Source organism: Corvus moneduloides, chromosome 15 (genome assembly GCF_009650955.1).
Source record: "Corvus moneduloides isolate bCorMon1 chromosome 15, bCorMon1.pri, whole genome shotgun sequence".
Classification (NCBI taxonomy): Eukaryota; Metazoa; Chordata; class Aves; order Passeriformes; family Corvidae; genus Corvus; species Corvus moneduloides.
This window is the reverse complement of record NC_045490.1, coordinates 8,855,932-8,879,610: the sequence shown is the minus strand read 5'-3', so window position 1 is coordinate 8,879,610 and position 23,679 is coordinate 8,855,932. Positions and strand designations below refer to the sequence as shown.

Here is a 23,679-nt window from a genome sequence, read left to right as displayed (position 1 = left end):
AGTTCTCACCCTGAACAGAATACAATCTTTCTTTTTCATACTTAAGGAGTTGCCGGAAAAGCACCTCCATCTCCTCTACTCCTTTCTCCCAAAGTCACCTTCAGCCTGACAGGTGCCATTACTGAGCATCCCTGTGCACGAGTATCAGTGCGATTCAGCAGAGAACTAACAGTCCATTCCAAGTCTCTGAAAATATTTATTTAACCTAGAACAGAAATTATGCTGGTTGACAATTTTTTTAAAATGAGAGAATTTAAAGTCCCAAGGTTGGCATAGCAGCTTTTCAACATAAGATGGCATTTGATGCTTGATGTACTTCTCTTTCATATCACCACAGCTCATTTTCAAGCACACATCACAAATAAGCCACACGCTTTTGATTCCTCAAGTAAGTGAAAGGTGGTTTTTTTCTTGCAGATTTTCCCGAGCTCATTTGAATGTTTATGCTGAAACACCTGTTTTCTGAAGATAAACTACCAAGTCCCTGGACGTCACAAAAACAGGACAGGCTGTACAGAGGTATTAGTGAAATGTGCATGCCAAATGTAGGGAACACACAAATTCGGCCAAGGAGAGGGTCTGTCTCCTGTGCCCTGTCAACAGCTTCTCTTTAAATGCAATCTATGCATTTCAAAGGAATACTCTGATAATTTTCTTGTTGAAAAAGAGTTTAGGATCTGTTCACATTAACAGTAAAGTCAAGCTCATGCTGATGCAGTGCCATGCTCCAAATCCCTCTCCATGACATTCAAATACTTGTTTGCTCCTTGTGTGGGGATATGACACTGAGAATCACTGGTTACCTGGGAGAAAAGGCCAACCCCCCACCCCACCACAACCTCCTTTCAGGTCATTCTGCAGCTCTGATGTGAGAGACTGTCATAGGTTAGCAACCATAGTCCCGGAAGGGATGTCCTTGCTAAGGGGTGCTTACAGCTTCCTCTGGGACCTGACAGAACCTATCAGCGGCCAGTTTGAATATGGACAATTCTCTAAGCCACTTAAAGTTGTGATCACCTCTGTGATCCACATTTAAGAATAGGCAAACTCCCCCTCCAAGCTCTCTCTCGTTTCCGGCGCTGGCACAGGTGGCTGCAGGCCCCGTGTGGGGGCCAGCGGGCCCGGCCAGGCCCTGCTTGGGCCAGGCCGGGCCGGGCCACGGCCGTCCTGGAGTCGATGGACCTGTTCCAGCCGTGGAACCCCCCACAGCCCTGCTGTGGGCAGCCAGAGCGGCTCAGCTCTCCCCCCTCTCCACTGCGATAAGAAAAATTCAACATTCCAGCTGCAAAGCTGCAAGGCCGAGGTGAGATTAACCCTTTTACTGCTGTGAAGAGCTGAAAACCTGAGGGAAGAGAGAGAGGAGATGCTTAAAGCTGAAATTCTGTTGTGAAGCTATGATATATCAGAGTATCCTGTTGTAATTTCATGAAGATCTGGGGGGTGGAGTGTTCAACTCGTAAGCAAAAGCACCTGTGCTGAGATAGGCAGATGCTGACGCAGCTGTAATTTCATGAGAAGTTTGGACAGGGAGAGATGGACCAGATGAGGACTTTTGCTCCAAACGGGAAAGGAGAAAACCTCAGTCCCTAGAGATGCTCCCAGAGATAGTCCTAACGATGAAGATGCTGAAGACCCTTTGCTCCCAGGGAAGGAGAAGGGCCTCTGTTTTTGTTTCTGAACGGCTCAACCTTAAAATTGTACCCCAAAAAACTTCAAGAGTGGACCCTCGAAAGCAGTTGCGGGAAAAGCTGCAAGTCGGGGGAAGGGACTCACATGCGAGCAGAGAGACTCCTCTTCCTAAATGGACTGAACAATATTTGGAAGTGGGCGGCTGTCTCGTTGTGATAATGTTTTCATAGCACGAGCAAGAAGAGACTTCTCTTTCTAAATGGACTGAACAAGGTTATTATGGAAGTGGTAACAGACTGAACATCTTAAGGGTTGTCTTTTTACACTGTCAGTGGGAGAAGGGAGGAAGGTGGGGGGAGGAGGAGAGTTCTGAAGGTGGTATAATTTTTTTTTCCCTCTTTTAGGTCTGTTAATAAACTTCTTTATATTCTTTCAAGTTTGGTGCCTGCTTTGCATTTCTCTCACAGCAGATAAACAGTAATGAGTATTTCGGACCAAACCACTACAGAGACGTAATCAAAGTACAAAGTTATCTCTGGGCCAAGCTTCTCATTCCTCATGCCATGCATACCTTTTCTCTCTCACATTTTCCCATGTTTATTACATTCCTGATCTCTCTGTGGCAAGCTTCACTGGGGAAGATTTCTATTTTCTATACAATTTGAGAGGAAATAGTTTCCTTGCACTAAAAGAATTAGCTGCTCTCTCTCCCTCAATTGTGTGGCTCTTTTCAGCTCAGCTGCTTGAAATCTCTGTTTCCTGAAAATCAGATGGGAAAAAACTAGGAGAGAATGATGGATTTAAATTCAAAGCAACTATTTGCTCAACACAGCTTCATTTATCCCTTAGGCTGAGGTAAGTGTGGCAGCTTCAACTCGCTTAAGGAACACACTTATATGTTCAAAGGTGCTATGAGTCCCTCCTCTCAAGGGAATTTTGGCTACAAGCAGCACGTGCATATCAGGACAAAGACTCCTCCTAAATGCATCCTGCAAGTGAATGTTGGTTTAACTGCGAGCCATGGTGCAAATAATATCAATAATTAAAATAACCATATGTCTTTCAGGTCTCAAACAGCCAGCTACCACAGTTCTCAATGTCCGGGAAGAACAACTCCTTATAAAACTGGTCACAAGCATCAATGTGGGTGAAATTCTGGTTCCCACAGCACATAAGCAGCAACCAAGCACTTTGGAAATATGTGATCCTAGCTGCAGAGTCCTGGCACAGAGCACTCTTGACCATATGGAAATTGTCCTCTCTGTAAGAAGAGCAGACTTAGAAGTCATGCTGCAGAACCTTCTTGAGCAGAAATATGAATATAAAAAGTGCATAATTACATCTCTTTGTTCTGAAATGAGTTCAGATCCTGGGGTTTGGACAGTGAGAATGAAATGACACTCAGTGGGCAATGAGCTCTTTCCATGCTGCACTGGTGACAATTTCCCTGCAACAAATTATATTCCAGAAAAATTCCATTTTTGATCATGTAAATGCCAAAACCCCATAGATACTATAGTACCTAGCACCATTTTAAAGCAATATAAAATTGTTTGTATACCATTACTGTTTATCCACAATTGTCTGAATAGTCTGCCTGGGCTCAGTGAGGATAAGTTCATCATAATTATCTACAATAACAACAATTAACAACATAATGAGGGATAAACTAAATCACTTCCCATCTGCATCCTATTTAATGTCAGACTTGAGATCCTCAGAATGTGTTACTTCGTTTACATTCATTAATATGATATTGATTCCCTACTGTGCCTTGGATAAATGTACCTGGCTCCATTCTCCCATCTGCTGATCTAACATCATTATTCTATTCGGAGCAATCGTCCTAATTATGCTCATTTGTAGTTCCAGTAGATATCCCTTCCCAACGTGAACAATGAGCAGCACTCTTTGGAAACCAGTCACCTTGCTCATAATAAACCTCCCGGCTCCTAACTATCCCCAAACCCCCAGTGCTGATACCAGCTGAATGGGTTGGCCATTTGGTGTTACTGATTAAATGCAAAGCTTACCAATGTTGTATTGGACTGATATTACAGTAGTGATCACAGCCTTTTCTGTCTGTTTTCCTCAACAAGAATTGGATTTTGGCTTTCTGAAAAACATCTTTGGTGGTCTAAGGTGGACCCCTCTTGGTTCCACTCATTGCTGATGGGAGGAGGACAATAATTGACAATAAATGACCTTGCTGTGTCATTTTATATCAGTAAATGCACTGAGAAAATTCTCTTAGATGAATGGTGAGTGTGTAAGGGCAAGGTGAAAGTCAGAGGAGCTCTGTACTCACTGCAGAGGATCCAGTGACTGGCAGGGAAAGAGCCAATAAGTCTTTCCTTTCAAACAGCCAGCTCTGGGCAGCAGGAACCCTCCTTGCTGCACTGCCATCGAGTGCATGCACCAGTTTGATTACCAGGACTCATTTTGTCTTCCACGCTCAGTGGGCAAGAAAGGAAAACACTCTGTCACTGTTAACTAAACACAGGCAACTGGCCAAATCATTCTCCCTACTGATTGGAGCTCTCTGAGCAGCTGGCAGCAGACCTGGCAGGGAAATGCAGGATGCTCTGCTCTGGAGCAGCAGCGAGGGCTCTGGCTGAGCACCACAGCAAGGGCCTGGCACTTGGGCCAGGCAGCCAAAGGAAGAGCAGGAGGTGGCACAGAGGAGTTTGTCTCACCTTTACTGCTTAGAGACTGGAGAGACCAAGGTACATTCTATGGGAGAATCCAGATCATTGGGAGAGGTTGTGGTAGACATAGATCCCACCTACTGATACACCAGCCTATCACACCTTGCTGTGATAGATGGCTTGATCCGAGATGTGATACATTATTCCTCATTTGTATAAAGAGAGGAATCCATGAGCAGGGGGCAGCCTCGGATCAGACCCACTGGTCACCCCACTGCTTCACTGCACATGATTCTTTCAAAGGGTGAGGATGAAATCATGGCTTCAACAAATCTGAAGGTGACTCAATGGTCAAATGGGTCATGATTTTGCCAGCTACTGAGCTTTTCTCCCATGTTAAAGCTGTTATAACGATCAAAATGTGACAATAATAAGATTGTAGTAAGCTGAACTTTTTACACTTAAATTTTGAAAGTATCTCTAAACTATTTGTTGCTTCTCTGCTGGGTTTGTGACAGTCATTGTATCTGTTAGATTCAACCTTCTAAGCATCTGTACTCAAAAAGTTGTTTCAGAGTAGTGCTTGCACACAAAAGACGCAATGCAGGCAGGTCATCTTCATTCCTAAACTCAAAATAATCTCTAAATCCAAAGAACTTTCTTAACACCTTGTCTCTGAGGAGCAGAAACAGGCTGAGGAGCAGGTATCAGCCTCACTTCTGCTACAAGAGCTCCCATTAGCCAGTTAAATGCCACTTAAATCTTCGCAGCAGTTACCTTACTCTCCCTTGCTCAGCCATGTGTGGTGTATATGACTCCACAACACCTGTGGACATTATATTCATTTAATTTGACCTTATTTCACTTGCTTTATATCATAGTAGCACTAATTAATATAACTGTATTTAACCTTGCCTTCCCACAAATCCCCTTAAACACAACAAATTATCTCAAAATGTCAGGTGTTTATTTTACTTCTATTTAGTCAAAACACTTTACATTCCTGATTAACATTACAAGCTTTATTGTACTTCACCCTGGCTACAAAACATTCAGCAACTGCTTGTATCAAAGGTAAATGACTCTTGTATTCACTAACAGAAGTTTAGGTTTAAGAAGGATGAAAAGGAGATCCCTCAGCTCTAAACTCCTTCTAAACATATTCAATATGCTCCATGTTATGTATATAAGATGGCACATACACAAATATATTTCCTGAAAATAATGGTTCAGTAAAATTACTTGCCACAAGGCCATGGTGCCTCAGAAGGGTTTACAGAAATCATGTCACATAACAAAAATTAATTTCCAAATTGCTCATCACATCCAGAATTTTATGAACTATGTGGAAAACCTGGACTTAATATAATCATAACAGCAGGCTACAAAAGGAAAAAGTAGAAGTCACCAGCCATGTATACAGAGAGAAGCATGCTGACAGTCCCAGTCCAACCCATTTTCTCGGAGGTTGAAGCTTCAGATTCAGAAATTTAATATCAGATATTTCTGGCAGGGGAGAAAAAAAAAAATGCAGTGCTGGATTTCCCCCCTTTTTTTTGTTACACTTTCATCCCAGGATTATTTATGTGTAAGAGAGTTCACTCTGCTCACCACCCTTAGCAGCTGCTGCCTTTCAGGTCCCTTAAAAATGTATCTGTTAATAGGGGTTTTCCAACTCCACAGAAATGTGCTCTTGTTGGAGGATGGGCTGCTTATTTGTAAGGAAACACTGAAATCCCAGGAGGAAAATTACCTTAAAGCAATTTCAACTGGTTCCAGATTTTACATTTATTTCTCTACCTGGCTAAAACATCACAGTGATTGGCTTAAAAGTTTTATGCATGAAAATGCTTCTAAATTGCTCTTCAGTGGTGAGACAACTGCTGTGCTACTTCCTTATGTGACACTTTTCTATTGCTCTCTACTTTCCACCTAGCTGGTGAACCCACCTGTTGTCTCCTATTAAAGATTTAAGAGGATTCCATGTTATTTTATATTTTTATGATAATGTCTGTTGCTCACCTAAACTAGAATCCTGCTCCAGGGACGTGTTCAGTCAAGCTGGGAGCAGTAAGCTGTAAGTGCTGCAGTTGCAATGTTGCTCATCCTTAACTGAGTAGGACTAAAAATGACTTCCCAGGGAGCTGTAAAGGGTAATAAACATTGCAGTGATGGCGTGCACACTGGCATTGCCAAGAATCTCACTTGCAGTAGCATCACAGGAAACAAAAGTACACCAGCTATACTCTGGGAGAGTCAAATATTTCCAGGGTTGCAGCTGTCTTGCCATCCTCAAATGTTGAAAGTTTCCTTCAATTTTTAAGGTTTTTTTTTTTAGGGGAGCAGAACCCTTGAGGCATTAATTCAAACACTACATTTTCTTGCACTAATGCAAGATTATGGTCTGTGATTTGATGTGTAGAAAGAGTCTTTTTTCCCCTTTCACTCTTTCAAAAGAGAGAATGGACTGGTTCCCCAGGAAAGTGAAGAAAACATTTTCCTGCATAAAGTGTTTTGGCAACATTTAAAGAGGTTTTCTTTTAGCTGGGACGTTTTAACAATGTCACTCATAAAGTAGGTGAAATACCCTCGTGGGCAGTGGACATTATCCAATTTTATGTGACTGCTCAGTGGCTTGTGCTGCCAACAGAGTTACAACTTCCATAAATAATGGTCTTAATTTTTCCAGGTACAGGTGTGGGTTGTAGATGACTGAGTGTTACCCTTCACTATGAATCACAGCATCCACTACTCTGCTTGACTGTGAACAGACATAGACAGATGCTAACACACCTTCGCACACACAGATACAAATCTGGATTTCTCAACACAGCTCCAGACATCACAGCTTTGGCATCAGTTCTACACCCCTCTGAAAAGCTTTGAATTTTCTTCTCATGCAACATTTTAAAGCCATTTTTCTTGGGCAATGTGCCAGGCACAAAATGATTTAATCACAGAACCTAAAAAGAGCACTTACAATAACAACTCTCAACATATAAAGGATATTTCCTAATTTATAAATATTTAAAGCGAGCAACACGAGTCACAAATTTGGTGGGTTTTAAGGGCAGAAAGACTATATATATCCTTTTTCCACAGTCTTTGCTACATACCCATGGAAAAATGTAACTGCAATTAATTAATTTAGCTCTCAAGACAAAGCTGGTGTAGCATCTATTATTAGTGAATTTGTCTCTGAAGAAGAACAGCATAGAGAATGAGTTCCTTCTGCACAGAGCAAGTCCCACTCAGAGAGCCAAACACTAATTTCACTACAAGGCTTAAATATATTCTCCTTCTCCCAGGCTATTTCCATTATAGTTTGTAATTTCCTCTCTTATTTTAATACCTCATTTGTTCCAACAAGAAGTTAAACTTCTAACAATAGGAAATTTGTTTCCCTGCTTTACTGGGACTTGATTCTTTCCTGTATTATGAGTTGGATAATTGGTTGTACCTGCTTATGCATTTGCTTTGCACAAGTGAAAATTGAAATAAAAAAATCATAGGTTCTAAATGTGCATGTTCTCATGGCAGTGGGGAAAATTGGCTTATAGGTGAGAGGGGAAAAAAAGATCACTTCTTTTTAAAGGTTAAAAACCACCAAACCACATCCCTGACTCCATCCCTAAGAAAAAAAATAATATTCTCACTAAACACTGACCTGAAAAAGTTCATATCAAAAAAAAAAATCACTTGGGAGTAGTGACTGTTCATATATTCATAAGTATTTATATTGGTGATGCTTGATTTTCAAAACAGGCACTAGGTTAGACTGAGAGCTGTGCAGCAGAAAATAAAAACAGAAGAAAAAGGCAATGAATACATTCTGCATACCAGACCAAATTTCTGAAGTTCCCTTCTGCCTTCTCTTCTTAAAACCCAGCAAAGTGAAACATCACAAAAAAAATGAAAGCTGCTTGAGTAAAAATACATCTCTTTAAAATATGTAAATCCTGTCTGGAAGAAAAATACAGAAAAGAACAGAACTTCTGAAAAATTAAGTGAAAACCTAAACAAATGCCATATAAACACACTAAAGCCTGTAAGAGCAGCTTGCTGAAATATTAAACATGAGTCATAAAAAGCATTCCCAAACATAACAGAAGCAGGATGTCTACCAGAGAATATGCTGAGGCCAGAAATTAAGAAAAGATTAAAGGATCACTCAAGGAAGAACGGGTCAGAGCAGAAATATTAAGTGAGAGATTTACAAGAATGTTCATGAGGCTAATTAGGGAGGTTCCCATGCCAGTTTCTGGTTTCAGTGGGAGAGGAGTTGCCGGCACCTGCTCCCATCAGTCAGTCCTGAGAGCAAACAAATCCAAGAGTCTGTGCAGTCTGGGTAGGCAGCAGAGTTTAAAATTGCAGCCTTGCTGGTTTACAGTCTGATGGTTTTCAAGTATTCTCTTTCCAAGTTCACTGCTATCCTCCATTCTCACAAGCCCACTTCCTACTATTTTACTCTTCAGTGTTTTCTGCCATTTTCTGGTTTTTATCACTCATTTCAAAAAACCAAGAGTCTAATAATGATTTTCTTAACACCATGCAGCATGGAGCCAGAAATACCAAGAAAATTGTCAAAGTAATTTCCCTTAAGATGTTTAAGTTAAGCGTATCCTGTGAAGTTAACAATTTGTAGTTAGGCAGAAGAAAAGTTGGAGTTGACTTACTGAGGCAAGAGGAATGCCAGCCAGATCATCCCTAACAGCTACAAGCCATTGAGTCTCAAGGGCTGTTTTGTTCTGTTTTGAACACCATGAGAATGCAGGGATTTGAGCCTCAGCTGCTTTGCATCACTGCAGCCCCAATGGAACAAGAGGCAGCTCCCCGCAGGCACATCCCTGCGGGCATCCACACGCTTGACTTGCTGCCCTGCCAGCCACCCATCCCACAGCCACTTGCAGTCCCTCAGCCAGCTGAGCCTGGACGTGATGCTCACCTGCACATGAGAGCAGGTTCACTGCCAGGACCTGCTTTTGGATCCCAGCAGCTTTTAGAGAAAAGACAACTGTGAGCGGAAAAGCGACAGCAAAGAAGCATGGGAATGAGAAACAAAACATTACACTGTAGTAAATACCCTGACAATGTTGGTGGGAGCAGTAAACAAAGACCACACACCATATGTCTTCCAGGTGGTGATTTTGATCTTGCTTTTAGTAACATTTTAATCAAGAGGAGCTGAGATCTGATTTACCGCTTATGGTTGGTGAGATCTTTCCTAAGCCTCCTTTGCAAGTCTCTAATTTGATTTGTCCGGATTGCCTGATTTACTTCATCACAAGGATGTTTCCTGACATACACAAATATGTGGTCTAATTTGAGAGCATGCAATGCTGTAAAACAGTCCTGGCTGTGGAGGGGGATCTCGCCAGAGAAAGGAGTACACAGCCAGGAGTACACTGCTTTAGGAAAAGTAAACAGAACTATTATTCTGCGTTTCACTCAGTTTCCTAAATGTGGACAGTAATATTAAGCCTGATGCTGCTATTAAAGACACTTTCAAGGGCATTTCCTGCAGGCCGGTTGCTAGAAATTCAATCTCCTAAGGCTTTTGATGGACATATAAAAACGATTCTGTTGACTCTGCTTTTAATATTCCAGTCTTCGAAATGAGTCACCTGGCTGTGAACAGCTGGCAACTGTGCAGACATCTGCATATGCTTTCACACCAGGCTGACATGAGGGAGATTGATTTCTCTGGACCAAGGAGGAGAGCAATTCTCATCAGCCTGGCTCAGGGGTGATCACTGGTTCAGATGGACAAATCCTGGCTGTGTTATTCATACTACAAGTGACATAAGGGTTATTTATATGAGCAGAACAAACAGAATCCTCTGGTAGATGGCAGAAGAATTATTTGCTTTATGACTGAGGTCCAAGATCTGCAAGCTTTTAAAGAAATTGGAATGTACAGCAATGGGGTTTTTGAGTAAAAAAGGGAGAATGAGAGAAGAGAATTCTTCCGGTGTGGACTAGAGGGATCCTAGCTCTGCTAGGCTGACAATAAATGCTTTTCCCCTCAAAACAGATTCACATATTAATCACTAGCCTAATGTCTGGTTTTCACCCTTTGTGGAAAACTACAAATCACATTAACTTTGTTCTATATTTCTGTCTTAATTGTACTTTTGATTTTTTAATTGATGTGCCCCTCAGTTTCCTACCCAGTTGTTCGTACACTCTGCAGAAGCATGGTCACTTGGAACCCTTCAATCCACACAGGATCCTCTCTTTCTGTGTTTTTCCAAGAGCAATACAGATGAAGGGACCCATCCTGTGGACTAAATGAGGCCCCCGATCTCTACTGCCTTTGCTCCAGTGGATGCTTTTTTGGTTTTTTAAAACACAAAATGAAAACTAGAAACAGAGAGACAGTCATGAACTGGTTCTTAATTCTCAGCTTTCAAGTGGGATATACAAAACTGAAAAAGTGCTTCATTAAGGTTATTTTTTCAACTTGGGCTGCCTCCACTACAGGAAAATATCCTTGCATAAAGATCTGCAAACATACACAGGGACTCTGATGTTCACTTCTCTCTTTTCTGAAGTCCATCTCCTAGGGGTGTCCCACCCACCCCATTCCTACATGTATTTTCATAGAAACAATTGGTTCCTTATTTTTCATTTTACTTTGGGGAAACGGCCTTACCTATTTCTGGATTAATGGGCTACATATTTCACAGCAATTTTTTTTTCTCCAATTAATATGAAAACTTTTCTGGGGAATGTTTTGCAAAGCTGTTTCATCAGATCTGCAGCATATTACTGAATCTTAGCAATTTAGAGTGAGAAAAAATCTATTCAGCTTCTGCCATTGTAAAAAACCAAAAGAATGGATAAACTGGCCAACCACAGGTAACACAAGTTTTCTCCTTTAAAGTGGTTCATGTGGCTGTTTTGTTTCACATTTCTCTGTACAAAGAGGCAACTTGCTTAAAAAAATTCATGTTCTCTAAAAACATAGCACATATATTGGCTTCTCATTTTGATGTGCTGAAAGGTGCTATTGCATAAGAGATTTGGGGCAGCAAGCAGCAGGCAAGAGGCACTGCATTTATATTTTAATTAGCTCATGGTAGGAGTTTCTTTAGAGGTTACTAAATTACTATTTGTCCACCTACATTATTAAAATTTTGTGTCTTTCCGTTTCAAGGACTCTTTGTACCTCCTGAAAACTGTATTGCTGCAATTGCATATCATTTTTAAATAATGTTCTTAAATAATCCAAAGTGATCATTTTATAAATCTGTTGAGCCAATTTTAATTATAGAACTTTAGGAATCAAACAAGTTAAGATTCTGGGAAAGTACTATTTTAGTCACAAAGAAAGCCCTCTACAACTTGTCTAATTTCATAAATCTTCTTCATTTGTGGGCTTCTTAAATTCATTTTCAGCAATTGTGTTCTTTCCTCAAAATAAATTCTTAAATTGTCATGTTCTGTGAAAAAAACCCCACTGTTTTATTAATACCCTATTTCACATCACACTGATTATGTTAATAAGAATAAATATTTTTACATAAATACATACCTCTGGGGTTTTTTTGCTACAGTGAGAATACATTAGAATCCTGAGAAATTTCTAATTTCTGGAAGAATTAATACACTAAAGGAATGTGAAATCTTTGAAGTAAACTAATGGTAGGGGTAGGTACTTCACTAACATGTATGGATGTGTTGCACAGAACCTTCCAATAAGACAAATGAACATGGAAAACCTGGAAATGCAGTCATTTTGCAAATGGTTTCTAATGTGCTGGGGTTTTTTCTGGTATTGATTTATTCCCATCCATTTGCCAGTGCAGAGATATAACCACCATGAAACTCTTCAGCATTTGATTGCTGGTTTGCTCCTGGAGGATTTGTGTACCTGCCAGTGCCAGTATTGATGCTGCTGGCAGCTCCAGGAACAAAAGGAAGGATTCTGGTAGAAACATTTACTCTTCTGTGGCAAGACACTTATCAGGACTGACAGGCATGCAATGCTGAGGCTGCTCATGCTCCACTCAATACATAGTTTTCTATGAGAAGAAGCTGGAGCATTAATGAGATATTAATGTTGTTAAGTGTGGGCATGAGCCTAATGGCTTCACACTGGAGCAAGCAGTTGGATTCACTGAGCCCAGTGAGGTTGCTTCACTGAGACTGAATCCAAATGAAACTTCCCCTTCAAGTTATTGTGTCCTTGCATTCTGATAGAAATGAGGAAAAAGAGTTTGCAAAATCTTACCCTGATTTTATTGCCCAGAGATCTCAGTGGTTTGGGAATTTTTTCCTGTTAGAGGGTTACTAAAGTGTTTTAAAGCCCGAGAATATGTTTTCTTCTTACTTTTCAATTGGAGAGCATAGATTCATAGAACCATTTAGGTTGGAAAAGCCCTCTAAGATCCGGCTGTAAACCCAGCACTGCCAAGGGCACCACTAAGCCATGTCCCCAAGTGACACATCTACACATCTCTTAAATCCCTTCAGGATTGGTGACTCAGCCACTTCTGTGGGGAACCTCTCCCAGGGCTTGACCCCCTTCTCTGTGAAGAGATTTTTCCTAATATCCGTCTAAACCTCCCCTGGGCACAACTTGAGGCTGTTTCTCCTGTTGCTTGTTACCTGGGAGAAAAGACCAACCCCCACCTGGCTCCCCTCAGGGAGCTGAAGAGAGTGAGAAGGTGCCCCCTGAGCCTCCTTTTCTCAAGGCTCAGCCCCCTCAGTTGCTCCTCATCAGACTTCTGTTCCAGACCCTTCCCCAGCTCCCTTGCCCTTCTCTGGACCTGCTGTAGAACCTCAATGTCTTTCCTGGAGTGAGGGGCCCAAAACCAACCCAGGATTCAAGACGGCCTCCCCAGTGCCCAGTGCAGGGGGATGGTCTCCTCCCTAGGCCTTCGTAGTATAGAGCCACAAATCCTGAAATAGATGCTTTAACACATGAACAGTTTTCCAAATTGGAAATCATGGATTCCTGGTGAGCATCCTACCCCAGTGTACTCACAACGTGGACTTTATTACCCCAGAGTCACTGATCATGATTGTAGCTGCACAATAGCCATAAGTCAGAGAACAGCCTTATGTTGATGGCTGAGCCACTGAAAATGATGGGTTTAATGACTAGTTTATTTTAGAAAGGGAGAAAATGCCCTTTATGTCATGTAAACGACTTAGAGAAATACTGCAAATGGCATTGGACATTTACAAACTCATTATGATAATGGAAATCTCAAATAACTTGTAAGAGAGTTCCACAAGCCACACTGCTGTATTTGGCATGATGATAAACTTCATAACAATTTATTGATTGTTTCTCTTTTCCTGTTTTTCATGAAATTCATCATGTATAGTTGCAGCAGCAAAACATTAAGAGGCAATGCAGTTTAAATTATTTTACAGAGGACCAAAATGTCTTGATTTATACCTTTTATCATTGTAGCAGAACTAGATGTACTGGATTCTTAAAACAGCCTCTAGAACTCTGCCTCTGAAATAGATTGCTCAATTAAAAAGACTTACCTTTTTTACAAAAAATGAGTCTCCATTTTTGGAATAATCTAATTTTTATTCCTGCTGCCAGCTAGAGATTCTCAGCAATCCCAGTGTGCAACACAGAAACTTAAGCTTCTGCTGTAATATGCAATGTTCAGTTCCAAGCATTTATGAACTGGAGAATGACAGTGATCTGACTCTGTGCATAGCTAACACACCCGGCAGTCTCTGCCAGTCTCTCTTACTCCCCCACCCCTCAAACAGCAACCCAAAATTTGATCAAACATGTAAACCACACAATAGCCTGAACACTCTCAGCCCAAGGAAAAAGGCACAGTGGTGAGTTACCTTAAATTCAGTTTCAATGTTGGCTAGTCTGGCCAATTCATTGCTAAGCTCTAGAGCAGTAAGGACAGGGTCTTCACTGGACAGAGACAAATAAGCAGCACTGGCTAATCCTTTGTAGGCATTCATTCTTGAGCGAGAGTGACTAAAGGAGTCTTTCTTCTGCTTTTCCATACATTCATTGCACTTGCAAAAATAGTCATGTGGCCTTTCAATCCGTGCGCCTTTTAGAAGTAAGATGTGAACAATTTCATACTCCTGGCAGTGGGCAGCAAGTATGATGGGGGTAATGTCATGGGAGAACCGAGTTCCATCTTCATCGTAAGCATAAAAATCATCATCCCTCAGTTCCTGCTCGAGAGGGCTGAGTGTGAGACGCTGTCCTTGTGCGAAGGCTGGGTGGTTCAATATTGCTTCGACAATGCGCACGTATCCTTTGCTGATGGCTAACAAAAGTGCGTCCCCGACTCGAGCGAGATTCTCCTTCTTGAGGAGCAGCTCTGTCACTTCCAGATGCTCATTCCCTACCGCTAACTGGAGGGCATTTTGTCCCATGTAATCGACACAATTGAAGTTCAAGGTTTTGGATTCCTCCAGCATTTTTCGCACAACAGGAATGTTGCCATATTCTGCAGAATCGAGGAAATGTTCCTCCTCTGCAGTGAGGCTGGTGCCTTTCTCGTTGAACATGTAGGCAGGGCCACGGATGGCCTGGCGCCGGCCCTTCTCCCGAAGGGTCGCGTGCCTCCGATGCATGTCTTTAGAATTGCTGTGTCTCAACCTGCAGAAAACCAGAAAGGAATGTTGGTTATACTCTGGCAGAGTCATAATTTCACAGAACCTGAAATAAGGTTGGAAATGTGTCATTGTGACCAGATCTGGCCTGAGCCAGTTACTAATAATCATTTAGGACACATGTGGAATGAAGATTAGCTTCTGAACAAAAGACAAGCTCTCCTGTGATTTGTTCACCCTTTCCGATTGCAACAAGGATACTCAGCATATTCTTGACTTGATAAATAGAAAAAGAAATGCTTGAACACATAATTTTCCATTTGTATTGTTTAGAATTTCATTACATCATATTTAGGATTCATATACACAGGACATTATTTCTCTGAATTACTCTTCTTGAATTTTGTCCTTGAGGGCACAAGCCCTAAAGAAAGTTAGCAGGACTCTCTCCTGTCAATAGACCTTGGATCAGGCCAATAAACTATGTTCCATAAAGTTAAAAACCATGTTTCTAATTTTAAACATGTGGTAACAAGGATAATTATATTGCATATTCTGCTAAGATTCAGCTGGTACAAGCAAGCCACTTATTCATTCCCTGCTTTTTTTCATGGTACATAATACCATGTTTCTGTTTCCTGATCTAGAGCAGTTTAATAATGATCTATCTAATTTCTTAGTGAAATACAGTTGGCAGCTACGCCAAATACAAGTACCCAGATTCAGGGGAGAGTCTAGAAAAACACAGGAATAACTCTTGATGTAGTGTCACATCAGTCCCCAGTAAGCACCTTTTAGAGAGCTACTGCAGAAAGACAAGATACAGATCTCTCACCACAAACAGAGGGCAGGAGAAAAGGGTCATTAATTTCCCCACTGAGTACGTGGCTGAAATGCCCTTCACTTGGAGCTGGTGAGATGAAGACAAACTATTCTTATTCCACCTTCTCTGGAAGTCCCAAAGAAAGCTATGCTATGTGCAATTGGGCTCATGGGTGAGAAAACACACTGTTGTATGAAATTAACTGAGATCCTAAATGTATTTGTGCCTTTAAAACATTCACACTTTGCATTCAGTGCTCTCAATGTTGCTCTTCTTTAAAATTTTATTGCAGCAGAATTTCAGCAAATTCATAGTGTCTTTTAGAGTCTAAGCATGCAGAGTTAATTGCCATCCAAAGCCCATAGAATGTGCAGCCTGAGTAAAAATGTAAAAACACCTCTTTCACAGACAGCATTTGCACTCAGGCCAATAGCAAGTCCTAAATCACTTGGGTAAAATCTTCAGGAGCCTCTGAGCTGCAGTGGACAGATGTAACGAATAAGCAGGTGTTAATGCTCAGTGGGTGGCAAAGGTTCATCCTTCCACACTCCATCTGTTCTCCAAGTCGGTTATGACCTTCAGTCAACGAAAAGTTCATGTGTTGCTCTGAAGAAATACTACAGAAGTTGGAAAATGCTGCAGTGAGTGATGAGAGGGAACTGTGCCAGAAGACAAAGTGGAGTAGATGCATTGCCTTCAAGAACAGGTAACAAAGGAGTAAAGGAAGCAGCAAGAACCTGGTAAAACACAGGGTTATCAGAAACCCAAAATACCTAAAGATCTGAGACACAGAAATTCTCAAGGTAGCTGTTCTTATGGAACTAACATATACACAGGTATCTATCATTTTAATTCATTGCTTTTGTACTGATGTGGAACAGAAAGCTAGTACTGAAGAGTTTCAAACAAATTTTATAGCAATTTTTTAGAAGTTACATTAAAATGTAAACAAATCCTAAGAAATCAAATTTGTGACCACACAAGGTTGAAAAAGAGGTTCGTAATTGAGAATCTCTCCTCCTAAGCTTTGATGCATCAGTGTAACAACTTAATAAAAGCTAGTAGGAACTGAACATAACATCTCAGGCTCCACAGAGAGGTAAAGTGCTGTATGAATCTTAAAACTATTTCCTTCCAACATGGTTTGAAGTTGAAGAAGCACACAGAAATGAGGGATACAAGAATAATGAAGGAGATATGGTTAAGTGAATTAATTCCCTAGACTGCATGAAGTTCACTATAAGAGAAAACAATAACATCTAAATAAATAAAGTATGCAATTAACATCTGACAGAGATACAGAGTTTCCTAAAGCAGAAAAATGCCTGGGGTAAATTTGGGGACCCTTTGAAGTCAAAATTTTAAGTTTCATTGGTTTCAGTGGAGTCCAAATTTTGGAAACATATATGCATACATACATATATTTTCCTCAGCAATTAGCTTTCATCTCAGAAGCAGTTCCAGTGATGCCAGGAGGAGCAACATGTGGTTAAAATGAAGTTTTTAACCATATGCACAAGTGCTTCTTTAAACTGGAGCTCCTGTCCTTAGCTATTCAGGACAGCATTTAAGTTTTAAACATGTAGTGAAACCTTGCTGAGTTCAAGCAAGGACTATACATGCAAATAAACACTTCTCAACTGTGACTTTGTTAAATGGGGAGTTACAGAACCAGAAAGCACTTTGCACATTTACAGCCTTGGGAGCTCCTGAATGTTGAATTAAATCTTTTAAAATGTTAAGCAACTTGAAAGGATGAGCTGGTGATGACTTAAGCCATCATTTCTGGGATCACGTGGAAACCAGTCCAGCTCTGGTAGGTGCTCAGTGATCACCCTTGAGTGCAGGAGCATTGCACATGCATGAATATTTTAGGACAATTAATTTTATTAGCTGCTTCAAGCTGGAGGAATTCCACTGGGCTTTTCTGATATCCAAACCCATGCACAGTAAGATATTTGGCAACCTTATGTTTGTTGTTATACTTAAGTGTCAATACTGGAAGAAACTCAGAAATATCTATAATTTTCAACAGTGACGAATCTATTAGATATTTTCCCTGATGTAGAAGAACAGTTCTTGATACTTTATTCTTTTTTTTTGTTAGAAAAACTTTTCTCTTTAGGTATGTTATTACCTCTGAAGGACAACCCAGATAGATGGGACAGATAACCTTATAATCACACCCAAAGTAAACATAAACCCACATAAAATTTTGCTGTTGGCCTAGTTCTAAGATTTTTGCCTGCAAAAGAGGTTAGAGTTTGGCCTAGAGCTAATTCACACCTGTTTGTTGTATATGTAATAACGTGCCAAAAACAAAGGACCTTCATTTCACTTTCTTCAGTTCAGAGAGAACACTGGTTTCATACACAGTTTCTAAAAACAGAAATTGCATCAGAAAAAGAGGAAACAGGAAAGCACACCTGCTCTTCAAAGAGATAATGACTATCCAATATTTATCCTGAAATAAATGTTCTGCAGGGATTTCCCTACAGCACAGAGTTGATCTACACTCCCTGCAGGTAAGGGCAAGAGCACCATCATTCAGAGGGCTTCACCTCAGATGAATTATGACCCCCCCCCCATCTTGGCCATCAGCAGAGGAGATCAATATCTCAGCTATTATACTTTACCATCTTTATAGAGATGTAGAGATGAATAAAAAATTACACTTTTAACTTTGAATAATTTCATTAGAAATGCTCAGCTATCAAACCCTGTTCTGAAAAAAAAGTTACAATTATGCTTGACCTGAGCACTGAATCATGACAAGAGAAGCAGTAGTGCAAAGAGTGAAGTATGCAGCAGCTGAAGCTCTTGGAAACTGAACCCTACTGCAATGTCACAACTGCACTCAGCACCTTGTTCTGTTCTGCTTTTCAGTTACACACAGGCAGATTTAGAACTAATCATATTTACTGAGCGTGTGTAATGTGCTTTCTTAATAAAAGTAATTGTAACTTGATTGCATTTATCTTACCATTTTTCTTCAAAGGTGCTTTGGATTGAAATGACTGTATTTGCATATTTTATTGAGACAACTAGTGATCAAACTCATCAGGCACTGCAGTTAAATACTGTGTTTTCTAGGAAAGGATGCCAATACATGCAGTGCTGTTGGAGAGAAAATGGTCTGGGAAATGAAAATAAAAAATTTCAGGGCCTGAGTACCGCTTGCAGCAAAGCACATCCAGCTGTCCATGGCTGTGGGAGCCACAAGATGTCTGGACTCCTGTGGGGAGTGGAGAAGAACAGCTCTTTCTGAAAGGTGATTTAGCTCATAACAAATCTTCCTGTGGGAGTGTTTCAGTTTCTAATTAAAGTGACTAAGAGCAGGTCCTTGCAATTGGCTCTGACAGTACTTGGTGCTGAGACACTCAGTGTCTGAGAGGGGAACATGGCATAACATGACATTTGTTCTTAACGTGGTGGCATTGGAAACACACTGAAGCTGAAACTCTGCTTTTTTTTCCTCAACCACACTCTCTTAACTGGTCTGAGTGCTGATGTGTAGGACAGGGTGGACATAGGAAAGAAGTTGAACTGCTTCATTTCGAGCTTATTCCAGCAAATGGCCTCTCCCTGACCCTCCTTTCCACAGTGCTCCCGACTCTGCCATTCAAGACCTTCTGCTGCCTCTCTAGTCCCACACAAAAACCTATGGAAGGGCAGGGCTACCACCTGGAGCTGGGGCTTGGAGAAAATATTCAAAGGCCCAAGTGCCTTAAAAGGCTGAATTGGAGCTCTTACAGATGACTTTGAACCAGAGTTTTAAAAGTGTATAGGAGAGGCTGAATAGTACCTACTTGAGTTTTTAAAACATCTGAAGTCTATAAAAGATACTGAAATCAATAGGTATTAGGAACTGCAGCAATTCTGGAATTCTCAAGTGATATCAACCTTTACTTGTCTTTAAGCCTAAAAATTGAGCAGGACATTTACAAAGGCAGCTTTAGGAACTTATGGTCTCTGACTACACTTTGGGTTTGCTTTCCCTAAGTGGAGAGAGGTTGGCAGGAGTCTCCCTGTGCCCTTTCAATGGCCCTTTTTGTCCAGAAACTACAGAAGAGTCTTCAGATACGTAACCATTACTATGCTCTATAAGCTCTGTAAGCACCCATCAGAGCAGGCTTTGATGAGACATTGCCTCTGCCTTGTTGAAAAGAAAATTTCAGTTTCTGAAAGCCATTTTGAAAGCACTGCCCTCGGTTCCTGCAGAGCCTCAGAAACTGTCAAATTGACACTTTACTTATTATTTTTCTTTCTACTTACATCAATACTTCTGAAAAGAATCAGGGCACATAAAGGCTGCAGACTCCCTGAGGCCTCTTTGGAATTGACACAGCTCTTATACATCAAATGGACCATTTTTCTCTGTTAACCCTTAGTTCCACACAGAAAACCTGGCCAGCCAAGACATGCTATAAACACGAACAAAAACCAAGGAAGTTGGGTTCTAAAAGCAAACACAAATTGATATAGAAATCAATCCATTTAAAAGAGTAATTCAAATTGTTCAGAGTAAAAACAGTAGGATGTTTAATCTTTTAATTAAAAATTGCAACTTATTTTGAAGTATACTCCAGACTTCAGAGGAGTGCAGACTGAACACAACTGCATACATTTATTATCCTGTATGCAATAGGCTACTCTGGCTATTCCAAATGCTGCACGGGCTTGTATTACCAGAGTCCTCTGATATCCCCTTTTTCTCCAATATCTTGATCAGCCTTCTAAATCTTACCTTAAGTCAAGGTTTTTTTCCTGTAAGACAAGACTTTTAAGTATCCTTTTTCCCATATTGCTGATTTACTATGTAAACAGACTCAGTATAATTTGGGATGGCTGCCTTGATGGACAGCAGCTTTTTCTGAAGTTTTCTATGCTTTGAAAAGCTGAAGTGCCACTTCATTTATTCTTGGATTGTGGCCAACATTGAAAACCCCAATTCAATACTGTCAGCAATGTGACCATTCTCCTACATGAAAAGTTGAGTACATGTCTAGGATGTACTATTAGATTTTTTTAATAATAGATTTTTAGATGTAATTAATAGAATTTTTTAGCCTATGCAGGTAGATATCCATTCATTTGCAGCATAGCCCTACAAACCAGTAGCAGGAAGCAATATCCCCTCCCCATCATTCCCACTGTTCATACAGATAAAACAAAAATTTGGAAACAGATCTTTCTCCTTGTAGAATTACAGGAGCAGTCAGCAAAACCACACCTTTTCAAATCCCTTTAGGGCATGGCAGCATGAGAATGTTCAGGAAGACAAACCAGACCTCTCATGCCATTAAAAAATGCTGATCAATGACACACACAAACACTTTCAACATCTTCATGTCATGAAGCACAAAGTCTGAGGACAACAGCCAAGAAACATTTAGGACAGACCACCAAATCTTTACCAGTATCTACATTTTCAAATCCTCCCTGATCTCTTTTAGAAAGGAGGCACTGTCTTGTGGTTTGAAAAAAAAAGGAAGTGGAATTTGGCTTTCTACCAGCTATCTTGCAGAAAAAAACATCCACTGCTTTTCAGCTGTCTCGCCCTCCTCTTTCTTATACACTAATCATCAGCATTTTCTTTCCCATCCCAAAGCAATGTCATGGACCAACAGAAGACTTTTACAGCAGGAGCGACTGAAAAATAGTCACCTTTGTTCTTTTATTCAAGTTCTTCTTGTGTTATAAAATAAATACTAGGTTACTTTTTTTTCCTTCCGTCCCTCCTTGTTTCCCCTTAATCTATAGTTGTGAAGTTGGTTAGTTATTGCAAATTTATCACAGAACACATAAAATAGGTGTACCAAAAATAAGGCTATTTTTACATTCTCTCCCATTGTTCATTCATTAATATGTTTGACCACCAAATGAACTGTCATGAAAAGAATGAGTTCTACTTTTCCTTTATTTCAATCTGGCTTTGGGAACTAGGAATAATTCAGTCTCACTGTTGAAGTGCTTCAAAACTCAGGCCCAGATCATAGTGAGAACACAACAGAGAAATACCTGTTCATTCATAAATTTTTACTAGTGATGAGAGCAACGAAAAATCTGTAATTTTTCAAGCAGGGGGCAGTGTAACGCTGATTTTCAACAAGCAGTTCTATTAAAAAGAGAAAGAAAAGCTTTGAAAAGAACTAGTAATCTCTGTTCTCGCTGTATTTCGTTTTTCCCTACTGATGCACCCTTTTCAATGCTCACTTCATAGGTATCTCTCGACAGGAAACAACGTGGACAGAAGGACTCCTGACAACCATTAGACCCTGCAAGCTGCAACAGGCATGATACAGTGTCCCCGTTCACTTTTTTTTTTCTAAATTTTTTTCACCTTGACCACACTACTTTCACGAAAAGAAACCCCTTACAGATCTCACCCAACTACAAAAGAAGACAACAGCGTGGCTCCAAACCATGTGGCTGGTAACAACAAGCCCTTTGCGTTACACTGAAACCAAGCACAGATTCCAAGAGTAAAAAGCCAAACCACTGCCACACGCAGCCAACCCGCCTCACTCTCACCAGCCCATCCTCAGGCTCTCAGGACACCGAGTCGCCCCGACACGTCTCTAACCCCCACAAAACTTCCCAGCGCCTAAGTAAGGAGCGGCATTAGAGCCAGGGCGCTTCTTAAAGGAGCTGAGAGGAGAACGGCTCGGGCAGGGCACCACCCCCGGTCAGCATCTTACATGTGCGCGTCGGGGCCGCTCCGCTTCAGTGCCGGGGCGCGGGGCGGGCGCGGCCGCCCATGTCCGCGGGGCCGCTGTCCGCGGTGCTGAAGCGCTCAGCGCGGCCGCACGGGCCGGCCGCTGTCCGCGGTGCTGAAGCGCTCAGCGCGGCCGCACGGGCCGGCCGCTGTCCGCGGTGCTGCAGCCGCCGCCGGCGCGGGCGAGGAGGCGTCTCATCCTTATCCCCTCCGCGCTGCTGGGGCAGAGCTCCCCGGGAGCTCCCGGGATTCGCTTCCTGCAGGAAGAGCCGGCTGCGAGGTTGGCATGAGAGTTGCGTTGTTCTCCCCGTCTTCCCTCCCCCTCTTCCCACGCCGTTGTCCTCCTGTAGGTGTGGATTCGATTCTGTTTTGGGAGCGCCCCCTTCTCAGCCGGAGGTGGACGAGTACCCAAGGGCTGCCCCAGAGCAGGCGTGGCGAGAGAACCTTCCTGGAGAGGGCAGGGCTGCCTGCAGGCTGTCCAACGGGTGGGGGGCTCCGTCGGGGGTTTTCCCCCTCACATGCCACACTCCTGCCTCATCCGGCTGTGCCGCCCCTCTGCTGGGAGTGGTTGGAGCCGCTTCTCCCCATCTGCCGTGCCCAGGTTGAGATTGTCTGGTCCCTTACCTAGGAGATTTTGTCTTTTAGGAGGTAGCAGAGAAGGCGTGTGTGTATGTGTGTGCCAGGAGTGGAGGGAAAGGGAGAGTGAAACCGACATGCAAAATAATCAGTCAATTCAATGAATCCCCTCCCTTCCGTGGCAGAGGAGAGCTGCCAGAACAACTTCAAGCTGCATCCAGGAGCACTGGGGCATCATTCTGCACCCCATTCCAAGTGGTAAGAGCAGGTGTTCTTCTCCTGATCACCCCCCAGGATGCTCCCACTGCCTCCCATGAAGCTCCAGTCACACAGGCCTCTACAAGTCCATGACCTTCTGTGTCCTTCCCCACTGGTGCAACTCCCCTGCCCACCTGCTTTACCTTACCTGTGTGCAGGGATCCCCACCTCATCATACACCCCATTTCAATTACCATATAATGCCACCCTGTCTCACCTGCCGTGCCTCTGGGAGTTTAAGCCCAGAGGAAACCCTTTGCCTGGAGAGATGATGGTGGGAGATGGCCCAGAGGTCTCTGAACAGCGCACATGGGAGGATGGCACAATGATGATTTGCCCCAAGTTCGCCTTCTGCCATCCCCTCACAGCACTTCACGAAGTGAGAACACTGATTAAGAGGAGATTTTTCACCATCTTTCAGTCTCAGATCTGTGTAATCAGCTGAGGATGTTATTTGATTGAAGCAC

At 41.9% G+C, this 23,679-nt stretch overlaps 1 protein-coding gene across 1 annotated transcript in view; it reads right to left on the bottom strand.

The window, feature by feature from the left end:
• Positions 1-23,051, bottom strand: part of TRPC7 (transient receptor potential cation channel subfamily C member 7) — a 76,023-nt gene extending 52,972 nt beyond the window's left edge. Inside the window, 2 exon segments of the mRNA XM_032125279.1 lie at positions 14,106-14,883; positions 22,362-23,051. Coding sequence (XP_031981170.1) covers positions 14,106-14,883; positions 22,362-22,363 — 780 coding nt within the window. The 5' untranslated portion in view covers positions 22,364-23,051.
• Positions 23,052-23,679: the final 628 nt, after the last annotated feature.